This window comes from Macaca nemestrina, chromosome 18 (assembly GCF_043159975.1).
Source record: "Macaca nemestrina isolate mMacNem1 chromosome 18, mMacNem.hap1, whole genome shotgun sequence".
Taxonomy (NCBI): domain Eukaryota; kingdom Metazoa; phylum Chordata; class Mammalia; order Primates; family Cercopithecidae; genus Macaca; species Macaca nemestrina.
In genome coordinates, this window is record NC_092142.1 from 88842739 (window position 1) to 88861075 (window position 18337).

An 18337-nucleotide genomic window follows, 5' to 3' on the forward strand; every position below is an offset into this window, starting at 1 on the left:
TGGTGTTTTGATTCTGGGTAGATTGAGGATGTTTTCATGTGCTGTTGTTCACACTTTCCCTGGATTTCTAACAGGTTTTGCTTTATATTTTACTTTACATTTTTGGTGTTGGTGTGTTTCCTTGGGAATGTTAGTAAAAAATTGACTTTAAAATGTCTACTTTATTATCTGTATTTCCCTGAGCTGAGGGTTCTGCCTCGTCCCACTCTTTGTTTGCATCTGCTTGGTCTGTCTTTGCCATTTCTTTACATTTTTGCATGGTTTTATTTCTGCAAATTATAATTATTAATGGTAATTAGTTGACAATAATTGCCTTTATTATTTTTATAGTAGTATTATACTTTTTGTTATATTATTTCTTTAAAAATTTAATTCCTACCAAAAGACTTCCGTGGAGAAGCCACGGTTCCCTTTTTATTCATTCCTTGTCCTGCTCGTCCAAGACAAGGCCTGGCCTGTTTCTGTTTCCGCTACTGGTGGTTCTCTCAGAGTCTCAGAATAACACACGCACCGCTTTTCTTGGGCCCCTGACTTCCCACCATGCCAGCCGGGCCAGCTCATTGCCCTGGCACCTCGGCACTACTCCTGTTGCTCAGGGTGCCTGCCCGCCTTCAGAGCTCCTCCGGACTCCTGTCCCCTGCCCGCTCCTGGCATCTGCCCAGGCTGCCTCGTTGGGTCCGTTCTGGAGGCCTCCTGACTCGTTTTGTGGGACGGCTGACCTGGGGTCAGGCTGTCCCTGGGGTTCTGTAGACTGGCACAGGAGAGTGCTGAAGGGCTGACTCTCCTAGGCCTGGGCGTGTGCTGCAGGCAGGAGAAGCAGGCTGGGGCCACCTTCACGTCAGGAGGGCCCACCACGCTGGCCTCCACTCTGCAGTGGCTGATCTGGGGGGGCCTGGGGCCAGGGCAGGGATGGCCCCGCGGGAAGGGAATGGCATTGTGCTGACGGTGACTGTGGGCATGGCTGCTGCTGTCCGTGCTGCCACAGCTCCCACGCCCCACCTCTCCTGCACCTGTGTGTTCAGGCAGAGTGCCCAGAGCTCTGTTATGTGGGGGTCTCTGCCTCAGGGGTCAGGCCCACCCTAAGCGCTGGTCGGGTGGTATCTGAGCGGGGCGGGTAGGGCAGCATGGAAAAGGCACGGAGCTGCTGTTACATCAGAGATGGTTGGTTTCTTGAGTGATGGGCATGTGGAAATATTAGCATGTTATTCTCTTTCTTTTCGTTTTCTTTTTTTGTTTTCTTCTTGAGACAGGGTCTCGCTCTGTCGCCCAGGCTGGAGTGCTGGGATCACAGGTGCAGACCATCACGCCAGGCTAATTTTTAAAATCCTTCGTAGAAATGGGGTTTTGCTGTCTTGCCCAGGCCAGTCTGGAACTCCTGGGTTCAAGAAATCCTCCCAGCACTTTGGGAGGCCGAGACGGGCGGATCACGAGGTCAGGAGATTGAGACCATCCTGGCCAACACGGTGAAACCCCGTCTCTACTAAAAAAATACAAAAAACTAGCCGGGCGCGGTGGCGGCGCCTGTAGTCCCAGCTACTTGGGAGGCTGAGGCAGGAGAATGGCGTAAACCCGGGAGGCGGAGCTTGCAGTGAGCTGAGATCTGGCCACTGCACTCCAGCCTGGGCGACAGAGCCAGACTCCGTCTCAAAAAAAAAAAAAAAAAGAAAAGAAATCCTCCCATCTTGGCCTCTCAAAGTGCCGGGATTATAGGTGTGAGCCACCACGTCGGCCAGAATTGTTTCTCTCTCTGTGGGGCCTTCCCTGCTCCACCCATCCCGCAGCAGTTGCTGAGGCTTGTTTGCATCCTGTCCCTATTGCATCCCCACCCTGCCACACATGCCTTCTCCGCCCCTCAGTTTTGCTTCCACAGCCCCTGCAGGGATCAGGCAGCCAAGCCTTGGTCCCCACACACCACAGGAAGTAAAGCTGTACCTGTGTCCCGTTCTCCCCAGGCCACGGCAGAGACAGCGCGTGTACCCCAAGTGCACATGGCTGACCACCCCTAAGAGCACCTGGCCCCGGTACAGCAAACCAGGTGAGGGTCTGCAGAGGCTGCTGGGGGTGGGTCTGGGCACTGGCCCGCGTTGGGCACTGGGGGTCATCAGTGCCCCTTGAGCCGAGCCTCTCGCTCCAGGAGCACCGGTGCGCACTGTGTGACTGTTTGTTGCCACACTGAGGGCTTGAGTGCTGGAGGCCTGGCCCAGGACCTCGACACAGAGCCTCCCAGGCACCGTCTTTGTGTGACTGTCTTTTCCTGCAGGTTCTTCCTACCGTTCTGCCATCAACCTTTCCCTTATGGAAGCAATCGAGTTCATTTTAAACTGCAGTATTTTGTATATTATTGCAAACTAATAAGTGCACGTGATTTTAAGATAAATTGCAGCAGTGAAGACAGGCACGGAGTGTTGGGTGCTTGGTGGTGTGTGCGGGGAAGTGTCAGGAGGCCCTCGGGCCAGGGCAGGGATGACCTGTGGGAAGGGAGCGGTGCGGCGCCCTTGGCGACTGGCTTGGCTGCTGCTGTCAGTGCTGCCGCGGCTCCCGTGCCTGCCTCTCCTGCGCCTGTGTCTGGGGGGGTGCCAGAGATTGCCCGCGCACGTTCTGTGAGGACGCGTCTAAGAGCGAGGCCTGTGCTGTCCAAAGGTGAACGCTGCTGCTCACGGCCCCTTCCCTTCCCAGCAGGAGCCCTGAGCGTTGCAGACAGGGGCTCCATGGCCATGTGTTCCTGCAGGACTCGGGCCTCGGGCAGGGCCACAAGACGGTATCACTGCAGGGGCCTATTCCATGAGGTCCTGGGAGGCTGAGCTTCTCAGGTTTATCAGAAGAAACTGGGCCCCGTGCACCCAGTCAGACAGGAGGAGCAGAGGGAGAGGGTGGCCACACGCTACAAAGCTCTGTGGCTTCCGAGGCCTGGTGCTGTGGCCGGCTGCGCCACCGCACTGCACCCCGCCCTTCCACGGCCCCCCTGGACATTCACCTCAGTCAGACTTGGTCTGGGGACAGTGCTTGGCCTGGTCAGATCTGGTGACCTGTGAACTGTGTGTGTCCTTGTCCCTGACATTCCCTCCAGGCCAGTGGGGCTTGAGCTGTATCTGAGTTCTGGGGGGAAACACGTCTTGGTAGGAAACTAAAGCAGACAGGACACCGTCTCCTGGTGTAGACCACACGGCGGGTGTTCTAGGATGGGTGATGTGCATGAGTACACACTCAGGTCAAGTTTGTTGATATCACAGGGGCCTCGTCAAGAACATGAGGGTGAAGGCTGTGCTTGGAGCTGCCCACGTCCCTGCTCCCGGCACACCCTCGCTGAGCACTCTCCCCTCCCAGGTCTGTCCATGCGGCTGCTGGAAGCGAGAAAAGGCCTCTCCTTCTTTGCGTTTGAGCACAGTGAGGAGTACCAGCAGGCTCAGCACAAGTTCCTGGTGGCCGTGGAGTCTATGGAGCCGAACAACATCGTGGTGCGTGGTCCTCGCAGCCCCTGACAGGAGCAGGGGCCATGTAGCCACCACTGCCCTCACAATCCCCGGGCAGCCCATCCACCTGTCAGTGATGGAGTCCTCTCTTTACAAACCCCCAGGCTTGGTGCCCCAGGGTCGCGAGACCCTGACCAACCCCGTCTTCAGAACCAGAGGGAGCCCGTCCTCACCCTCTCTGGCCACCCTCACCCCGTCCACGCTGCCTCAAGGCTGTGGTCAGGGGCAGGATGCTTCTGAGAGCTCAGCGTCGTCTCCCCTGTGGGAAAAGCTGCTGCTTTCCATTCCTCTTTTTTGGGGCGTGGTGGGGAGTTAGGTGGCCCTGGCCTGGGCATGTCAGGTTTGAATTCTTGCTTTAAGTCATATCATTGGTTCAGCTTAGCAATAATAACTAGCCTGTTTTGAGTTGGGGGATGTTGTGAGTGTCAACCCTGGTAATTCCCGTTTGTTTTTGGAGTCGGAGGCTCACTCTCTTGCCTAAGCTAGAGTGCATTGGCGCAGTCTCGGCCCGGGTTCAAGCAGTTCTCCTGCCTCAGCCTCCCAAGTAACCGGGATTACAGGCACACGCCACCACGCCCAGCTAATTTTTGTATTTTTATTAGAGACCAGATTTTGCCACGTTGCCCAGGCTGGTCTCGAACTCCAGATCTCAAGTGATCCTCCTGCCTCGCCCTCCTGAAGTGCTGGGATTACAGGCGTGATCCACTGTGCCCAGCCTCCCCTGGTTTTAAATGCCGAAAGAAAGGCGTGCCTGGTAGCTGGGGCCTTGCTGGGTGTCTGTCCCCACGAGGGCTGCGCGTGCCTTTCCTCCAGGGCTGTCCTCCCTTCTGGTAGGTTCTGCTCCAGACGAGCCCTTATCACGTTGACTCGCTCCTGCAGCTCAGCGATGCCTGCCGCTTTCAAGAGGATCAGGAGATGGCTCGAGACCTCGTAGGTAAGGCAGAGCCCCCACCCGTTCCCGTCAGCTGTGGGAGCATCTCAGGCCATCAAGACAGATGCGGTGGTGTAAGATGACGGGGGTTGCCAGGATATCCATGACAGCTTTATTGAGACACAACCCACATAGCACAGAGCTTACCCATTGAAAGCTTTTGTTTGTTGTTGGTGTTTAATATATGCCTCAGCCTCCCAAGTAGCTGGGACTACAGGCAGCCGCCAACACACCCGGCTAATTTTTTGTATTTTTAGTAGAGACGGGTTTCACCGTGTTCGCCAGGATGGTCTCGATTTCCTGACCTCGTGATCCGCCCGCCTCGGCCTCCCAAAGAGCTGGGATCACAGGCGTGAGCCACCGCATCTGGCCCTCTGGCTTTTATTTACAATAAAGTTTTCAGGGTTCATCCTCATTGTAGCATGGACGAGAACATTGTTCGTTTTTACTCCACCGTGTGGACGGACCACGTTTTGTGTGTCTGTCATGAGTTGACAGCCATGTGGGCTGCTGTAAACAGTGGTGCTGATGTCAGTGTGCACGCGCAGCCTCAGGTGCACACGTGGACGGCGGGTTCCGTCAGGACGTGGCGGCAGTTGTGCCTCATGGTGTTTAAGATGTTTCCGTCTCAAGCTGACAAGTTCTGTGGTTGAAATAAATGCAGCCTGGCATCTAGGGTACCCAGGGTCATGTCTGCCCTCTCAGTGTCCAGAATTCTAGTTTCATGACCTTGCGTCCAGACCTTTCCTTGTTGTCCATCGTCAGAGGAGGGGCCGTGGTTGCTGTGTGTGGCCATGACACCTCCCCTGGCGTCCCTGTGCCTGCAGAGCGAGCGCTGTACAGCATGGAGTGTGCCTTCCACCCCCTGTTCAGTCTCACCAGCGGGGCCTGCCGGCTGGATTACCGCAGACCCGAGAACAGGTGAGTGCAGCCGCCCTGGAGGGACGCAGCTCCCCCTCCCTTCTCCTGCGAGTGAGGCTGGGGGAGGTGCAGCGGGCACCGCATGACTGCCCTCCAGGGTGGACCAGGACCCACAGGTCCAGAGTGACCCGCCTTGCTCTCTCTGGGCCCAAGGATGGAGGGATTGGATTGGCTCAGCCCAGGTTTACATTTGTCTGTAGATATGCCTGATGCCACTCTGGAGGTCAGAGTGGGAGGTCTGCTGAGCCCAGGAGTTCAAGTCCAGCCTGGGCACCAAAGTGAGACCCCATCTCTTAAAAAATAAAAATAAAAATAAATGTTTGTGTTAGAAATGAGCCTGGCTGGGCACAGTGGTTCACGCCTGTAGTCCCAGCGCTCTGGGAGGCTGAGGTGGGAGGATTGCTTGAGCCCAGGTGTCAAGACCAGTCTGAGCACCGTGGCAAGACGCAGTCTGTACGGAACTTTTTTTTTTTTTTTTTTTTTTTGAGATGAGTCTCGTTCTGTTGCCCCTGCTGGAGTGCAGTGGCACGATCTCGGCTCACTGCAAGCTCTGTCTCCCAGGTTCAAGCAATTTTCCTGCCTCAGCCTCCCGAGTAGCTGGTACCACAGGCACGTGCCACCACGCCCAGCTAATGTTTTATATTTTTTAGTAGAGAGAGTTTCACCGTGTTAGCCAGGATGGTCTGGATCTCCTGATCTTGTGATCCACCTGCCTCGGCCTCCCAAAGTGCTGGGATTACAGGCGTGAGCCACTGCGCCTGGCCACTACAGAACGTTTTAAAAACTAGCTAGGCCTGGTGGCGCGTGCCTGTGGTCCCAGCTACTTGGGAGGTTGAGGCAAGAGTATCGCTCAAGCGAGCAGGAGGTTGAGGCTGCAGTGAGCCAAGATCGTGCCAGTGCACTCCAGCCTGGGCAACAGAGTGAGACCTTGTCTCTCCAAAAAAAAAGGAAGTGAGACTGACAAACCACATCTCCACAGTGGGCTCTGCAATTGCATTTCCTTCTATGTCTGGCTGAGAAAGCCCGTCCCTGGCAAGTTTAGAAGCTTTGGAGGGCTTTGCAGGTTTGAGCTTAAATCAGTGAGGAGCTCAGAGTCAGCCTGACCCTTGCTCCCCTGTGCTGAGCGGCCACATGTGCAGGACTCTCTTCTTTCAGATACTTCTGCCCCTAAAGCCATCCCTCTGGCATCAGCCCTCAATGGTCAGACCTGGACTGGCTTCCGCCAGACCTTCCCGCAGCCTGTCCTGTGGGCCTTTTGTGGAGCAGACCAGCTTCTGTCCGCTGTCCTGCCTCTCGTGTGTGCAGCGCCCTGTTTCTCTGGCCGCCCTGGGTTGTCTCCAGTGTGGGATCCGCTCCTCGGCCCTCCTGGGCCAAGGTCCACTGACCCCTTCTGCACGGATTGTCTGCACTGTGTGCTGGGTCTGAGTTTTCCCCACTGGTTTTCTTTATGTTAGTTTTATCTCTTCCAATGAAATTCTTAGTTCTTTGAAGTAGATTATAAAATATTAATATTTCCAGGCATGAAAGGGACAGTGGGCTGTCGATAGAAGCAGCAGCCCACCAGCATCCAAAAGTCACAGGGCTCCATGTATCCAGCCTGAGTGCTGTTAGCCGCTGTTGAGACTGGAGGATACGTTAAGATCATAATTGTAACAGGAGATTTTAACTCTTTCCCTGTAAATGATAATAAATAAACAAAAACAAGATAAAGATTTCAGGCCGGGCACGGTGGCTCAAGCCTGTAATCCCAGCACTTTGGGAGGCCGAGACGGGCGGATCACGAGGTTAGGAGATCGAGACCATCCTGGCTAACACAGTGAAACCCCGTCTCTACTAAAAAAATACAAAAAACTGGCCGGGCGCGGTGGCTCAAGCCTGTAATCCCAGCACTTTGGGAGGCCGAGGCGGGCGGATCACAAGGTCAGGAGATTGAGACCACAGTGAAACCCCGTCTCTACTAAAAATACAAAAAATTAGCCGGGCGCGGTGGCGGGCGCCTGTGGTCCCAGCTACTCAGGAGGCTGAGGCAGGAGAATGGCGGGAACCCGGGAGGCGGAGCTTGCAGTGAGCCGAGATCGCGCCACTGCACTCCAGCCTGGGCAACAGCGTGAGACTCCGTCTCAAAAAAAAAAAAAAAAAAAAAAAAAAAAAAAAAAAAAAATACAAAAAACTAGCCAGGCAAGGTGGCGGGCGCCTGTAGTCCCAGCTACTTGGGAGGCTGAGGCAGGAGAATGGCGTAAACCCGGGAGGCGGAGCTTGCAGTGAGCTGAGATCCGGCCACTGCACTCCAGCCTGGGCGACGGAGCGAGACTCCATCTCAACAAAAAAAAAAAAAAAAAAAAAAAAAAAAGATTTCAAGGAAGTTTGATTTTCAGTATGCAAATTTGTGTATAACTCTGTAAAGGACAAAGAGAGCACATACCTCCTCTCCAGATATGGATCTCTGTGTGCCGGGCAACTAGGAAATGCCAGCAGAACCCAGAGAGAGGAATGGGGGTGGAGCGGGTGGTGCTGGCCGGGGCGCTGAGCGGAGGGTGGGGTGGAGCGGGTACCGGCCGGGGCACTGAGCAGGGGTGGGGTGGAGCGGGTACTGGCCGGGGCACTGAGCAGGGGGTGGGGTGGAGCGGGTACTGGCCAGGGCACTGAGCAGGGGTGGGGTGGAGCGGGTACTGGCCGGGGCACTGAGCAGGGGGTGGGGTGGAGCGGGTACTGGCCAGGGCACTGAGCAGGGGTGGGGTGGAGCGGGTACTGGCCGGGGCGCTGAGCGGAGGGCGGGGTGGAGCGGCTACTGGCCGGGGCGCTGAGCGGAGGGCGGGGTGGAGCGGGTACTGGCCGGGGCGCTGAGCGGAGGGTGGGGTGGAGCGGGTACTGGCCGGGGCGCTGAGCGGAGGATGGGGTGGAGCGGGTACCGGCGGGGGCGCTGAGCGGAGGGTGGGGTGGAGCGGGTGCTGGCCGGGGCACTGAGCAGGGGCGGGGTGGAGCGGGTACCGGCGGGGGCACTGAGCAGGGGTGGGGTGGAGCGGGTACTGGCGGGGGCACTGAGCAGGGGCGGGGTGGAGCGGGTACCGGCGGGGGCACTGAGCAGGGGTGGGGTGGAGCGGGTACCGGCGGGGGCACTGAGCAGGGGTGGGGTGGAGCGGGTACTGGCGGGGGCGCTGAGCGGAGGGTGGGGTGGAGGGGGTGCTGGCCGGGGCACTGAGCAGGGGTGGGGTGGAGCGGGTACCGGCCGGGGTGCTGAGCAGGGGTGGGGTGGAGCGGGTACTGCCGCAGCGCTGTCCACAGGGCGTTCTCCTTTGTGTCGCTGTAATTCATGTGGAACTATTTTGGATCTAGGAGCTTCTACTTGGCCCTCTACAAGCAGATGAGCTTCCTGGAGAAGCGAGGCTGCCCGCGCACGGCGCTGGAGTACTGCAAGCTCATTCTGAGGTGAGTGTCCGCTCAGGGCCGAGCCCGCCCGTGCTCCCTGTCCTGGCTGCAGGCCAGCCTGATGGTGCCGTGTTCCCCTTTGCTCTGCTCTCTGCGCTGCCTCTGGAAGTCTGGAGCCGGACGAGGATCCCCTGTGCATGCTGCTGCTGATCGACCACCTGGCCTTGCGGGCCCGGAACTACGAGTACCTGATCCGCCTCTTCCAGGAGTGGGAGGTAGGTGCGAGGCTGGTGAGGTCCCGTGGAGGACGGACATCTGCTTCTTCTGTTTTCTTGGTTTGGTGTCTGTGTGCTCAGGGGACAGTTTGGGGATGAAATGGTCATCGTCCGAGGGAGAACCCCATCCGCCTGCCTTGTTGTCTCCCTCGCCGCCTCCAGGGAGTGGAGTCTGGTTTTCCCAGGGACAGCACGGCAGCCTTATGTCAGAATCCTCGTGGGTGTGCACACATGCACAAGTGTGTCTGCGAGGACCGTGATGCTGGCAAAGACGAAAAACTGGCGAGACCCGAGCTCCTCGTGGGCAGTTCGGGAGGCTGCAGCGCAGCTGGGAGGCAGAGGAAGGGCTGGCTGCGTGGGGCTGGCTCAGGGGCCCCTAGCACGTCGTCCTGTTCCATGGCAGGAGTGTGGGCACAGCAGGAGAGGCTTGAGCTCTGTCCCCCGTAACTTACACAGACATGTGTTGGAATAATTTAGGTGTATTGGGTTAGATATACTGTATTAAAGTTAATTTCACCGGTGTTCTCTTTAATGCAGCTCCTAGGAAATTTAAATTGACACCTGGGCTCCCATTATGTTCCTACGGTGTAGCGCTTCTGGGGATGGACACGTGGGGCTTTGTAATGCTAACCTCCAGCAGGGCCTGGGGTGGGGAGAAGGCGTGACAGCTCTGGACTTTCTCTGTTGCTGTGTTGAATGTTTTCATTGCACATGTTCATGGATGATGAAAGTGGGTACATTATTCCGATTTTTTAGCATTTGGCATGGTTGGCCAGGAAGTCTCACCCCCAGGAATATGGTTTATAGAAATTCCTGGAGCTCACAGAAGTGTAGGTGCAGGGAAACCTCAGGGAGGTCCTCGAAATGGGTCTGCAGAAGAATGTTGATGATGGTGTTTAAGGTCACAAAACTGAGTCTGTGATCCCATTTTGATAGAAAATGCTGTGAGTCACGTGGCTATGATAAGGCTGAGAAGGGCAAGAGAAACGCGCGCGCGGTCGTGGGCTGCTCCCGGAAACTCGCGCCCGGTGGGCTGTTCTCGGAGACGCACGCGAGGTGGGCTGCTCTCGGAGACTCGCGCCCGGTGGGCTGCTCTTGTCTTTGTAAATTTTCCACATTGAGAATATTGACGCTGAGCTTCGAAGAGGAGCGCCTGGGGCAGGTGGGACCCTCACTCCCCACAGCCTCCGCACTCCCGCGCAGTCTGCTCCTCAGGTGCTCCCATGTCCTCTGTCTCTTCTTCGCGGAAAGCCCCCGGGTGGATGTTTTAAGTTATCTTCATGCTGAGTTGGAAAAAGGCCCCCGTGTTGCCCGCAGAAATACCTGCTCTGGGTACGGCTCATTGGTGTCGTCAGCGCGTCTGCAGACTGACGTGTTTTGTCTTTGACTTAAGGCTCCCTCCACACTGTTGCTTCATCCCCTGTAGGCTCATCGGAACCTGTCCCAGCTCCCAAATTTTGCCTTCTCCGTTCCACTGGCGTATTTCCTGCTGAGCCAGCAGACAGACCTCCCTGAGCACGAGCGGAGCTCTGCCAGGGAGAAGGCGTCTCTCTTGATACAGCAGGCGCTCACCATGTTCCCTGGAGGTGGGTGCCGCGTCTGGCCTGGGGTAGGGGTGTGTCCAGCCATGGGGGAGGCCAGGTCCCAGTCCTTCCCCACACCCACAGAAATATGCATTCTCTGGTAGGGCCTGCAAACCTGCCCTACCAAACCTGAAAGATGATCGGCTCATCTCCGAACCCGCTGCATGCCACGCCAGGCGCGAGGAGGTGGCAGGCATCCTGACCCCCGTGGGGCTTGTGTTCTAGAGCGCAGAGACAGAGCTGGCTGGGCGGTGCCGGGCGTGGGATTGTGCCAGTGCTGGGGAGGAGAACAAAGCAGAGGAAGGTCTCGGCAGTGCCCAGGCATGGCCGAGAGAGTTGTGCTCAGTACCATGCTGGGATGCAGAACGGAGGCCTGTGCCGTCCACACAGACTCAGCCTGCACAGCCCCTGAGCCCTGACTGCATCTGGGTAGCCTCGATCCACACACATGTGGTGGGCACAGTGAGGCTGCCACCTGGGCAGACCTCGGGGGCTGACCCTGCCTGACAGCGTGTGTGAAATCCGTCTTTAAGACGGGGCTCCTCTGAGCGGCTGTGAGGGGTGAGGGTTCTTTGTATGCAGCTGGTACACACACACTGCGTGACCACTCATCATCTGTTAGAACGCCTTGGAAGCATCAACCCGTCCCTGGTTCTGTGGGTTTCTAGGGCTCTGTCTGGGCCCCAAGCAGGCCCCCAGCGTTGGGTTGGGCAGCTTCTAGCACAAGCAGAAATGTGCCCACCAGAGGGGCCTGGCCAGGCCTCAGTCTGCTCACTGACCCTGAAAGCTTCATCTCCTGTGTGTAAGAAGCAGCTTTGTCCTCCTCTGGGGCCGCATGCAGCTGGCCATGTGCTGTGGTCCACCAATGCAGCCATGTCTGGGAGCGGGGCTGGGAGGCCCTGTCCTACAGGGCCTCTGTCTCACACGCTGTAGTGTCAGCTCCTCCCTCGAAGGCAGGCGGGCTCCCAAGAAGCCACTGCCACTTACCTCAGAGCACTGGAGATCACTGCAGGCACGGGGGTGGAACGGGCTCTGCCCTGGGGCCCATTCCTGGGGGTGGAACGGGCTCTGCCCTGGGGCCCATTCCTGGGGGTGGAACAGGCTCTGCCCTGGGGCCCATGCCCCCACATGGCGGCCTCCGACCTCGACACAACCCTGCAGTGCTGGCCCTTCCACTGGGCACAGGTGGCCTCTGCTCCCGCCAGCCTGCCGTGGGGTCCAGTGTTTGAGATTAAAACATCCAACCCTGACCAGGTGCAGTGGCTCACGCTTGTAATGCCAGCACTTTGGGAGGCCAAGGTGGGCAGATCACCTGAAGTCAGGAGTTTGAGACAAGCCTGGCTAACACAGTGAAACCCCGTCTCTACTAAAAATATTTTTAAAAAATTAGCCAGGCGTGATGGCGGGCACCTGTAGTCCCAGCTACACGGGAGGCTGAATGGCGTAAACCCGGGAGGCGGAGCTTGCAGTGAGTGGAGATCGCGCCACTGCACTCCAGCCTGGGCCACAGAGCGAGACTCCGTCTCAAAAAAAAAAAAAAAAAAAAAAATACAAAAATTAACCCGGCACGGTGGCGGGCGCCTGTAATCCCAGCTACTCAGGAGGCTGAGACAGGAGAAAACTTGAGTCTGGGAAGTGGAGGTTGTAGTAAGCTGAGCTCGCGCCGCTGCACTCCAGCCTGGGCGACAGAGTGAGACCCTGTCTCCGAAAGAAAGAAAAACAACCCCACGTGTGTGGAGGGTGGTGGGTGAATCTTCCCTTGGATGCAGATGGGGACGCTGGGAGGCTCCTTGGGGCTGGCGTGAAGGAGACCCCAGCCTCAGACCCTGGGCACGCCAGCAGCAGCAACTCAGAATGCCACCCAGAAGCAAGCCGCTGGCCCTGCACTCTTCCACCTTAGAACAGCTGTGTCTGTGACCAGGACCTCACTGTGTCCGTTACCACCTCGGGGGCTGGGAGTGACTGGGTTTGTACTGAGGGCCCCCACAGAGCCTCCGCTTCCCCTGCAGTCCTCCTGCCTCTGCTCGAGTCCTGCAGCGTGCGGCCCGACATCACGGTTTCCAGTCACAGCTTCTTTGGACCCAACGCCGAAATAAGGTGAAGAGTGGCTGGCGGGGCTCGTCTGTGGGTGCCTGTGGGTTCGGAGCCTGGGAGCTGTGTTCACTCATCCCGAGAGGCCGTGGGGGACCTGCTCCCGACGGCAGGAGGGGCTGTGGCGGTGGCCTCAGGGACTATCATTTGACATGGGAGGGCTCAGGAGCCCCCTTCTCTGTGGGAAAGCCCAGGTGGGCCAGGTGATCAGCCTCCAGCTTAAAATCGAGGCTCATAAAGAGGGTGCCGGGCGTGGCGACACGCCTGTAATCAGCTTTTTGGGAGGCCGAGGTGGGAGGTTGGCTTGTGCCTAGGAGGTCAAAGCTGCAGTGAGCTGTTGCTGCTCCTGCACTCCAGCCTGGGCGACAGCGAGACCCTGTCTCAAAAAACAAACAAACAGAGGGAACAAACACAGAAGAAAGCGCACGCCGCAGGGTCACCCCCTGGCCCTGGGGTGGAGCCGGTGCGGACCTCCAGGGCTCGACACGGGTGGACCCACCCTGGTTGCATTTTCACGTTTCTGTGAAGTCAGTTGTGCTTCCTAAAGAATACAAACATACCTGTGTGCCCCAGCCCCACGCCCTCAGGCCAGCAGCCCAGGGGCCCCCTTGCACTCGAGGCCGCAGGGCACTCCCTGGACCACCCCTCTGCCCAACCCTGGGACTCTGCTGGCCTCGAGGCAGGCCCTGGCCTAAAGAGGGTTCTGCTCATGGGCCTTGCTCTCCCACAGCCAGCCCCCTGCCCTGAGCCAGCTGGTGAACCTGTACCTCGGGAGGTCACACTTTCTCTGGAAAGAGCCTGCCACCATGAGCTGGCTGGAGGAGAACGTCCGTGCGGTTCTGCAAACTGTGGACGCCGGGGACCCTGCCGTGGAAGCCTGTGAGAACCGGTGAGCTAGGGGTTTGCACAAGGCCTGCCACGCCCCCTCCTCGGGGACCCTCATCCCAGACACGGGGGCCTCGGATTCCGGGCGAGAGGGGCTGTGAGCAGCTTGGCCTCTGCTGCTGTGGGGCCTGTGTGGAGCCTGCGAGATGGAACACAGCCCCTGGCCTGTCCCAGAGGCTTCCTGGCAGGCAGCCGTGGTCCTCAGCACAGAGTCCCGAGCTGCTGTTCCCGGGTGCCGAGGGCTGGAGCGGTGGCTTCTGGTCGTGCAGTGGTTCCACATGAGCTGAGGTGATGAGTCTGTCACACCAGCATGTTGGGGTAAACTGGCGGAGATGAGAGAGTCTCCTGTGTGTGAATATTTTGGAGGCTCGTGCCCTGATGCATCTGCATCTGACAGGCAGCCCCTTACCTGTTCTTGTCTCGTTCGCCTGTGGCCCCGTGCTAGTTTGAGCGTCAGCACCGTGGCTCTGCGCACGGTGTGGCCGGGCTCAGTGAGGACCACGTGGGAGTGGCACCCATTTGCATCTCCACAGTGAAGGCTGTGTGCTGCAGACGTGAGGCTGTGCCCGGGGGGCCCAAGAGGTGCTGGTGCCCCCAGCCACTGGCAGTCATGGGTCCTGTCCACGTATCTGCTTCCTCACTGGACCGGGCATTCTCGTGGACAGGAGTGTTTTGTTCCCTGTACCCGCTCTCTCTCAGAGCGATTTCCAGCGGGGCCCAGTGTCTACCTGTAGCCACAGCGGTGACACGCCGAGGTGTCCTCTCATGTAGACGAGCTCAGTGAATTCCCACCAGAAGCCACTGGCCACGGCTCCCATCGTTCTTGTTCTTTGGATGAAGAGGCTGAGTCACAGGCCCTGCGGCTGGGATTGGCCCCTAGAGGGTCCCTAACCACAGGCCAGGACCAGCTGTGCTGCCTCTGCTTGAGAGTAAAATGGTAAAACGTGCAGTTTTCAGAGCCACCAGAGATGCAGCGAGATGCCCAGTGCTGGGTGGGGGTGAGGACCCTGGTGCTGTGGTTGTTACCATTTCATTTGCTGTGCTTTATCTACTGTGCCTTGTTTCTTCCCGGCCTTAGGCGGAAGGTGCTCTACCAGCGTGCACCCAGGAATATCCACCGTCATGTGATCCTCTCTGAGATCAAGGAAGCTGTGGCTGCCCTGCCCCCGGTAAGGGAGAAAGGCTGAAATGGGAGCTTTGTGTAAGCCGGTCACATGAACGTCCCTTCTGCTCCGGGCGGTCCACGTGCAGACGTGCGTGGCGCAGGCTCCCTCAGCGGCCCAGCTCTGCCACGGCAGGGGCGGGGGCTAGCGCAGGGGCTCCTCCTTTCCTGGCAGCCAGGGTTTAGGTGCTTGTTGTTTTGAGAGAGAAATCCTTTGGGGCTCAGAGCGCGAGCTGAGAAGTCACCTTGGTGAGCTGCTCCGTCCGTGGTCTTCTGAGGGCTTGGTGCAGCTGCTGGGGTGTAGTCCCGCTCTGACACCTCCCGTGCTGGAGGTGCTGTTTCTGTCTCAAAACCTAAGGATTTTATACTGTTGTTAAGGGGTGAGATAGAACGAGTGAGAAAACCAGCAAGTCGGAGGGTCGCAGGACCGCAGAGCATCCACTGGGGACAGCTTAGCGCCTCCTGGTTTAACTTCAGCTGCTCTGCGGGCCCTTAGGACCGGCGTGGCTGGCTTTGTCCGGGGCTGTGAGCTTCTGACTGTTCTTAGTTGAGTGGTAGCACGTGGCCCTGTGCGTGGGGCTGAGGGGCGAGGCAGCGAGTGCACCAGGAGCTCCGTGCACCCCGCGGGCGGCTCAGGGTCCCCGTGGCCTGCATTCGCCGAAGTGAGAACTTCTGACACGTGGTGAAGATCTTGGCAGGCGCGAGCAGCACGTGACCCCCTTCCTTCCCCACCACATACTCCGGTGTGCAGGGCAGACGCCTCGCAGGTTCACCTCGACTCCCGTGAGTGTCCTGGTGGCAGAAGGACTGTCCCACCCTCACCCAAAGCTCGTTGGTACAAAAAGCACAGCCGTTTCTGTCAGACTCTGTGGCTATCTCTCAGCAGATGCATCCAGTCCACGCTGGAGTCGACTGAAGGACTCTGCTGGGAGAGGCAGAGGCCCCCCGGCAGCATGCGTAGCATCTTCGTTTTGTGTCCCTTTCTGAAGGATGTGACCACGCAGTCTGTGATGGGGTTTGACCCTCTGCCTCCTTCGGACACAATCTACTCCTACGTCAGGCCGGAGAGGTACCTCCCTCCTCCCAGCTCCCACCTCCCATCTCCTTCCTTCCACCTCCCTCCTTCCACCTCCCTCCTCCTTCCTCTCACATCCCCTCCCACCTCCCTCCTCCCTCCTCCCACCTTGCTCCTCCTCCCTCCCACCTCCCCTCCCTCCTCCCACCTCCCAGCTCCCACCTCCCTCCTCCCACCTCCCAGCTCCCACCTCCCTCCTCCCACCTCCCACCTCCCAGCTCCCACCTCGCTGCTCCCACCTCCCACCTCTCCTCCCACCTCCCAGCTGCCACCTCGATGCTCCCACCTCGCTGCTCCCACCTCCCACCTCCCAGCTTCCACCTTCCAGCTCCCTCCTCCTTCCTCTCACCTCCCCTCCCACCTCCCACCTTGCTCCTCCTTCCTCCCACCTCCCTCCTCCCACCTCCCACCTCCCTCCTCCCACCTCCCTCCTCCCACCTCCCTCCTCCCAGCTCCCACCTCCCTCCTCCCACCTCCCACCTCCCAGCTCCCACCTCGCTGTTCCCAGCTGCCACCTCCCAGCTCCCACCTCCCCTCCCACCTCCCACCTCCCACCTCCCACCTCCCTCCTCCCTCCTCCCACCTCCCTCCTCCCACCTCCCCTCCCTCCTCCCTCCTCCCACCTCCCTCCTCCCACCTCCCACCTCCCAGCTCCCACCTCGCTGCTCCCAGCTCCCACCTCGCTGCTCCCAGCTGCCACCTCCCAGCTCCCACCTCCCCTCCCACCTCCCACCTCCCTCCTCCCACCTCCCACCTCCCACCTCCACCTCCCTCCTCCCTCCTCCCACCTCCCACCTCCCTCTCCTCCTCCCACCTCCCTCCTCCTCCTCCCTCCTCCCTCCTCCCACCTCCCTCCTCCCTCCTCCCACCTCCCACCTCCCTCCTCCCACCTCCCTCCTCCCTCCTCCCTCCTCCCACCTCCCTCCTCCCTCCTCCCTCCTCCCTCCTCCCAGCTCTCTGCTGCAGCTCTGAGGTCGGGGCTTCAGGGATCACGGGGACTGGCTGCCTCCTTCGGACCCAGGTGCTAGGAGACGGGCGCAGGGTTCAGTGGGTCTCCCCCTCAGGAGAAGGGAGAGGAACAGTGTTATTTGGGAGTCACAGCTCTGCGTTTGCAGGCCGCGTTCCTTCCCGTCTCCATCGAACGCACGGTGCTTGCGTGTCAGCCTCTGTGAGGTGCGAGTGACACAGTGGAAGGAAGCAGGTGTGCAGTGATGTGGGGAAAACACATTAACTTTGGAATCTAGACATAAACATAAAATCAAAACTGCACCAGCCTGGCCAACATGGCGAAACCCTGTCTCAACTAAAAATACAGATATCAAGGCCGGGCGCGGTGGCTCACGCCTGTAATCCCAGCACTTTGGAGGCCGAGGCGGTGGATCACCTGAGGTCGGGAGTTCAAGACCAGCCTGACCAACATGGATAAACTGCGTCTCTACTAAAAATGCAAAAATTAGCCGGGCGTGGTGGCGCATGCCTGTAATCCCAGCTACTCGAGAGGCTGAGGCAGGAGAATCGCTTGAACCCGGGAGGCGGAGGTTGCGGTGAGCTGAGATTGTGCCATTGCACTCCAGCCTGGGCAAAAAGAGCGAAACTCCATCTCAAAAAAAAAAAAAAAAAAAAATAGCCGTCCGGGTGTGGTGACTCACACCTGTAATCCTGTAATTCCAGCAGTTTGGAGGCCAAGGTGGGCGAATCACAAGGTCAAGAGATCGAGACTATCCTGGCCAACGTGATGAAAACCCGTCTCTACTAAAATACAAAAAAAGTAGCCAGGCTTGGTGGCAGGTGTAGTCCCAGCTACTCGGGAGGCTGAGCAGGAGAATTGTTGGAACCTGGGAGGTGGAGCTTGCAGTGAGCTGAGATCACGCCCCCGCACTTCAGCCTGGAGAAAGTGACTCCATCTCAAAAAAAAAAAAGGCCGGGCGCGGTGGCTCACGCCTGTAATCCCTGCACTTTGGGAGGCCAAGGCGGGCGGATCACGAGGTCAGTAGATCGAGACCATCCTGGCTAACACGGTGAAACCCCGTCTCTACTAAAATACAAAAAATTAGCCGGGCGCGGTGGCGGGCGCCTGTAGTCCCAGCTACTCCGGAGGCTGAGGCAGGAGAATGGCGCGAACCCGGGAGGCGGAGCTTGCAGTGAGCCGAGATGGTGCCACTGCACTCCAGCCTGGGCGACAGAGTGAAGACTCCGCCTCAAAAAAAAAAAAAAAAAAAAAAAAAACACTCCAGTAAGGTCTTTGGAGGAAGGAGGGGTGGGTGTGCCGAGACGCAGAGGATGACCGTGCCCTCACCAGGCTCAGGGGGCGTGTTCCACAGCAGAGTCACTATGCGCCAAGGCGCTGTGGCAGGAGCAGAGCACACAGCACATTGAGAGAACAAAAGCAGCCCCATGGCCAGGCCGGGAGAGCAGGGCTTCAGGGCAGGAGGGCTGGGGGCAGGAGGGCCGGGGGCGGGTCCAAGCCGACGCCCAGGCTGCCGACACGTCTGGCTTTCAGAATCTGGGTCGCTGAAAGGCTTTTTACCTTTCCTTCTGGGCTGGAAAGTACTTGCCTTACCCAGGCCCCATCGCCCTC

The 18337-nt window shown here is 58.5% G+C and overlaps 1 protein-coding gene across 4 annotated transcripts in view; it reads left to right on the forward strand.

Moving 5' to 3' along the window:
* Window positions 1–18337, forward strand: part of LOC105488874 (TCF25 ribosome quality control complex subunit) — a 36891-nt gene that overhangs the window by 17187 nt on the left and 1367 nt on the right. For 2 of the 4 annotated variants that reach the window (XM_011753383.2, XM_011753382.2), the window contains 11 exons: window positions 1953–2035; window positions 3325–3455; window positions 4305–4404; window positions 5229–5322; window positions 8656–8748; window positions 8858–8963; window positions 10390–10549; window positions 12556–12643; window positions 13368–13526; window positions 14601–14691; window positions 15674–15753. In XM_011753383.2, coding sequence (XP_011751685.1) covers window positions 1953–2035; window positions 3325–3455; window positions 4305–4404; window positions 5229–5322; window positions 8656–8748; window positions 8858–8963; window positions 10390–10549; window positions 12556–12643; window positions 13368–13526; window positions 14601–14691; window positions 15674–15753 — 1185 coding nt within the window. Of the gene's footprint in view, window positions 1–1952; window positions 2036–3324; window positions 3456–4304; window positions 4405–5228; window positions 5323–8655; window positions 8749–8857; window positions 8964–10389; window positions 10550–12555; window positions 12644–13367; window positions 13527–14600; window positions 14692–15567; window positions 15754–18337 lie in introns of all 4 variants that reach the window. The other 2 variants (XR_011616695.1, XR_011616696.1) reach the window with 2 other exon arrangements.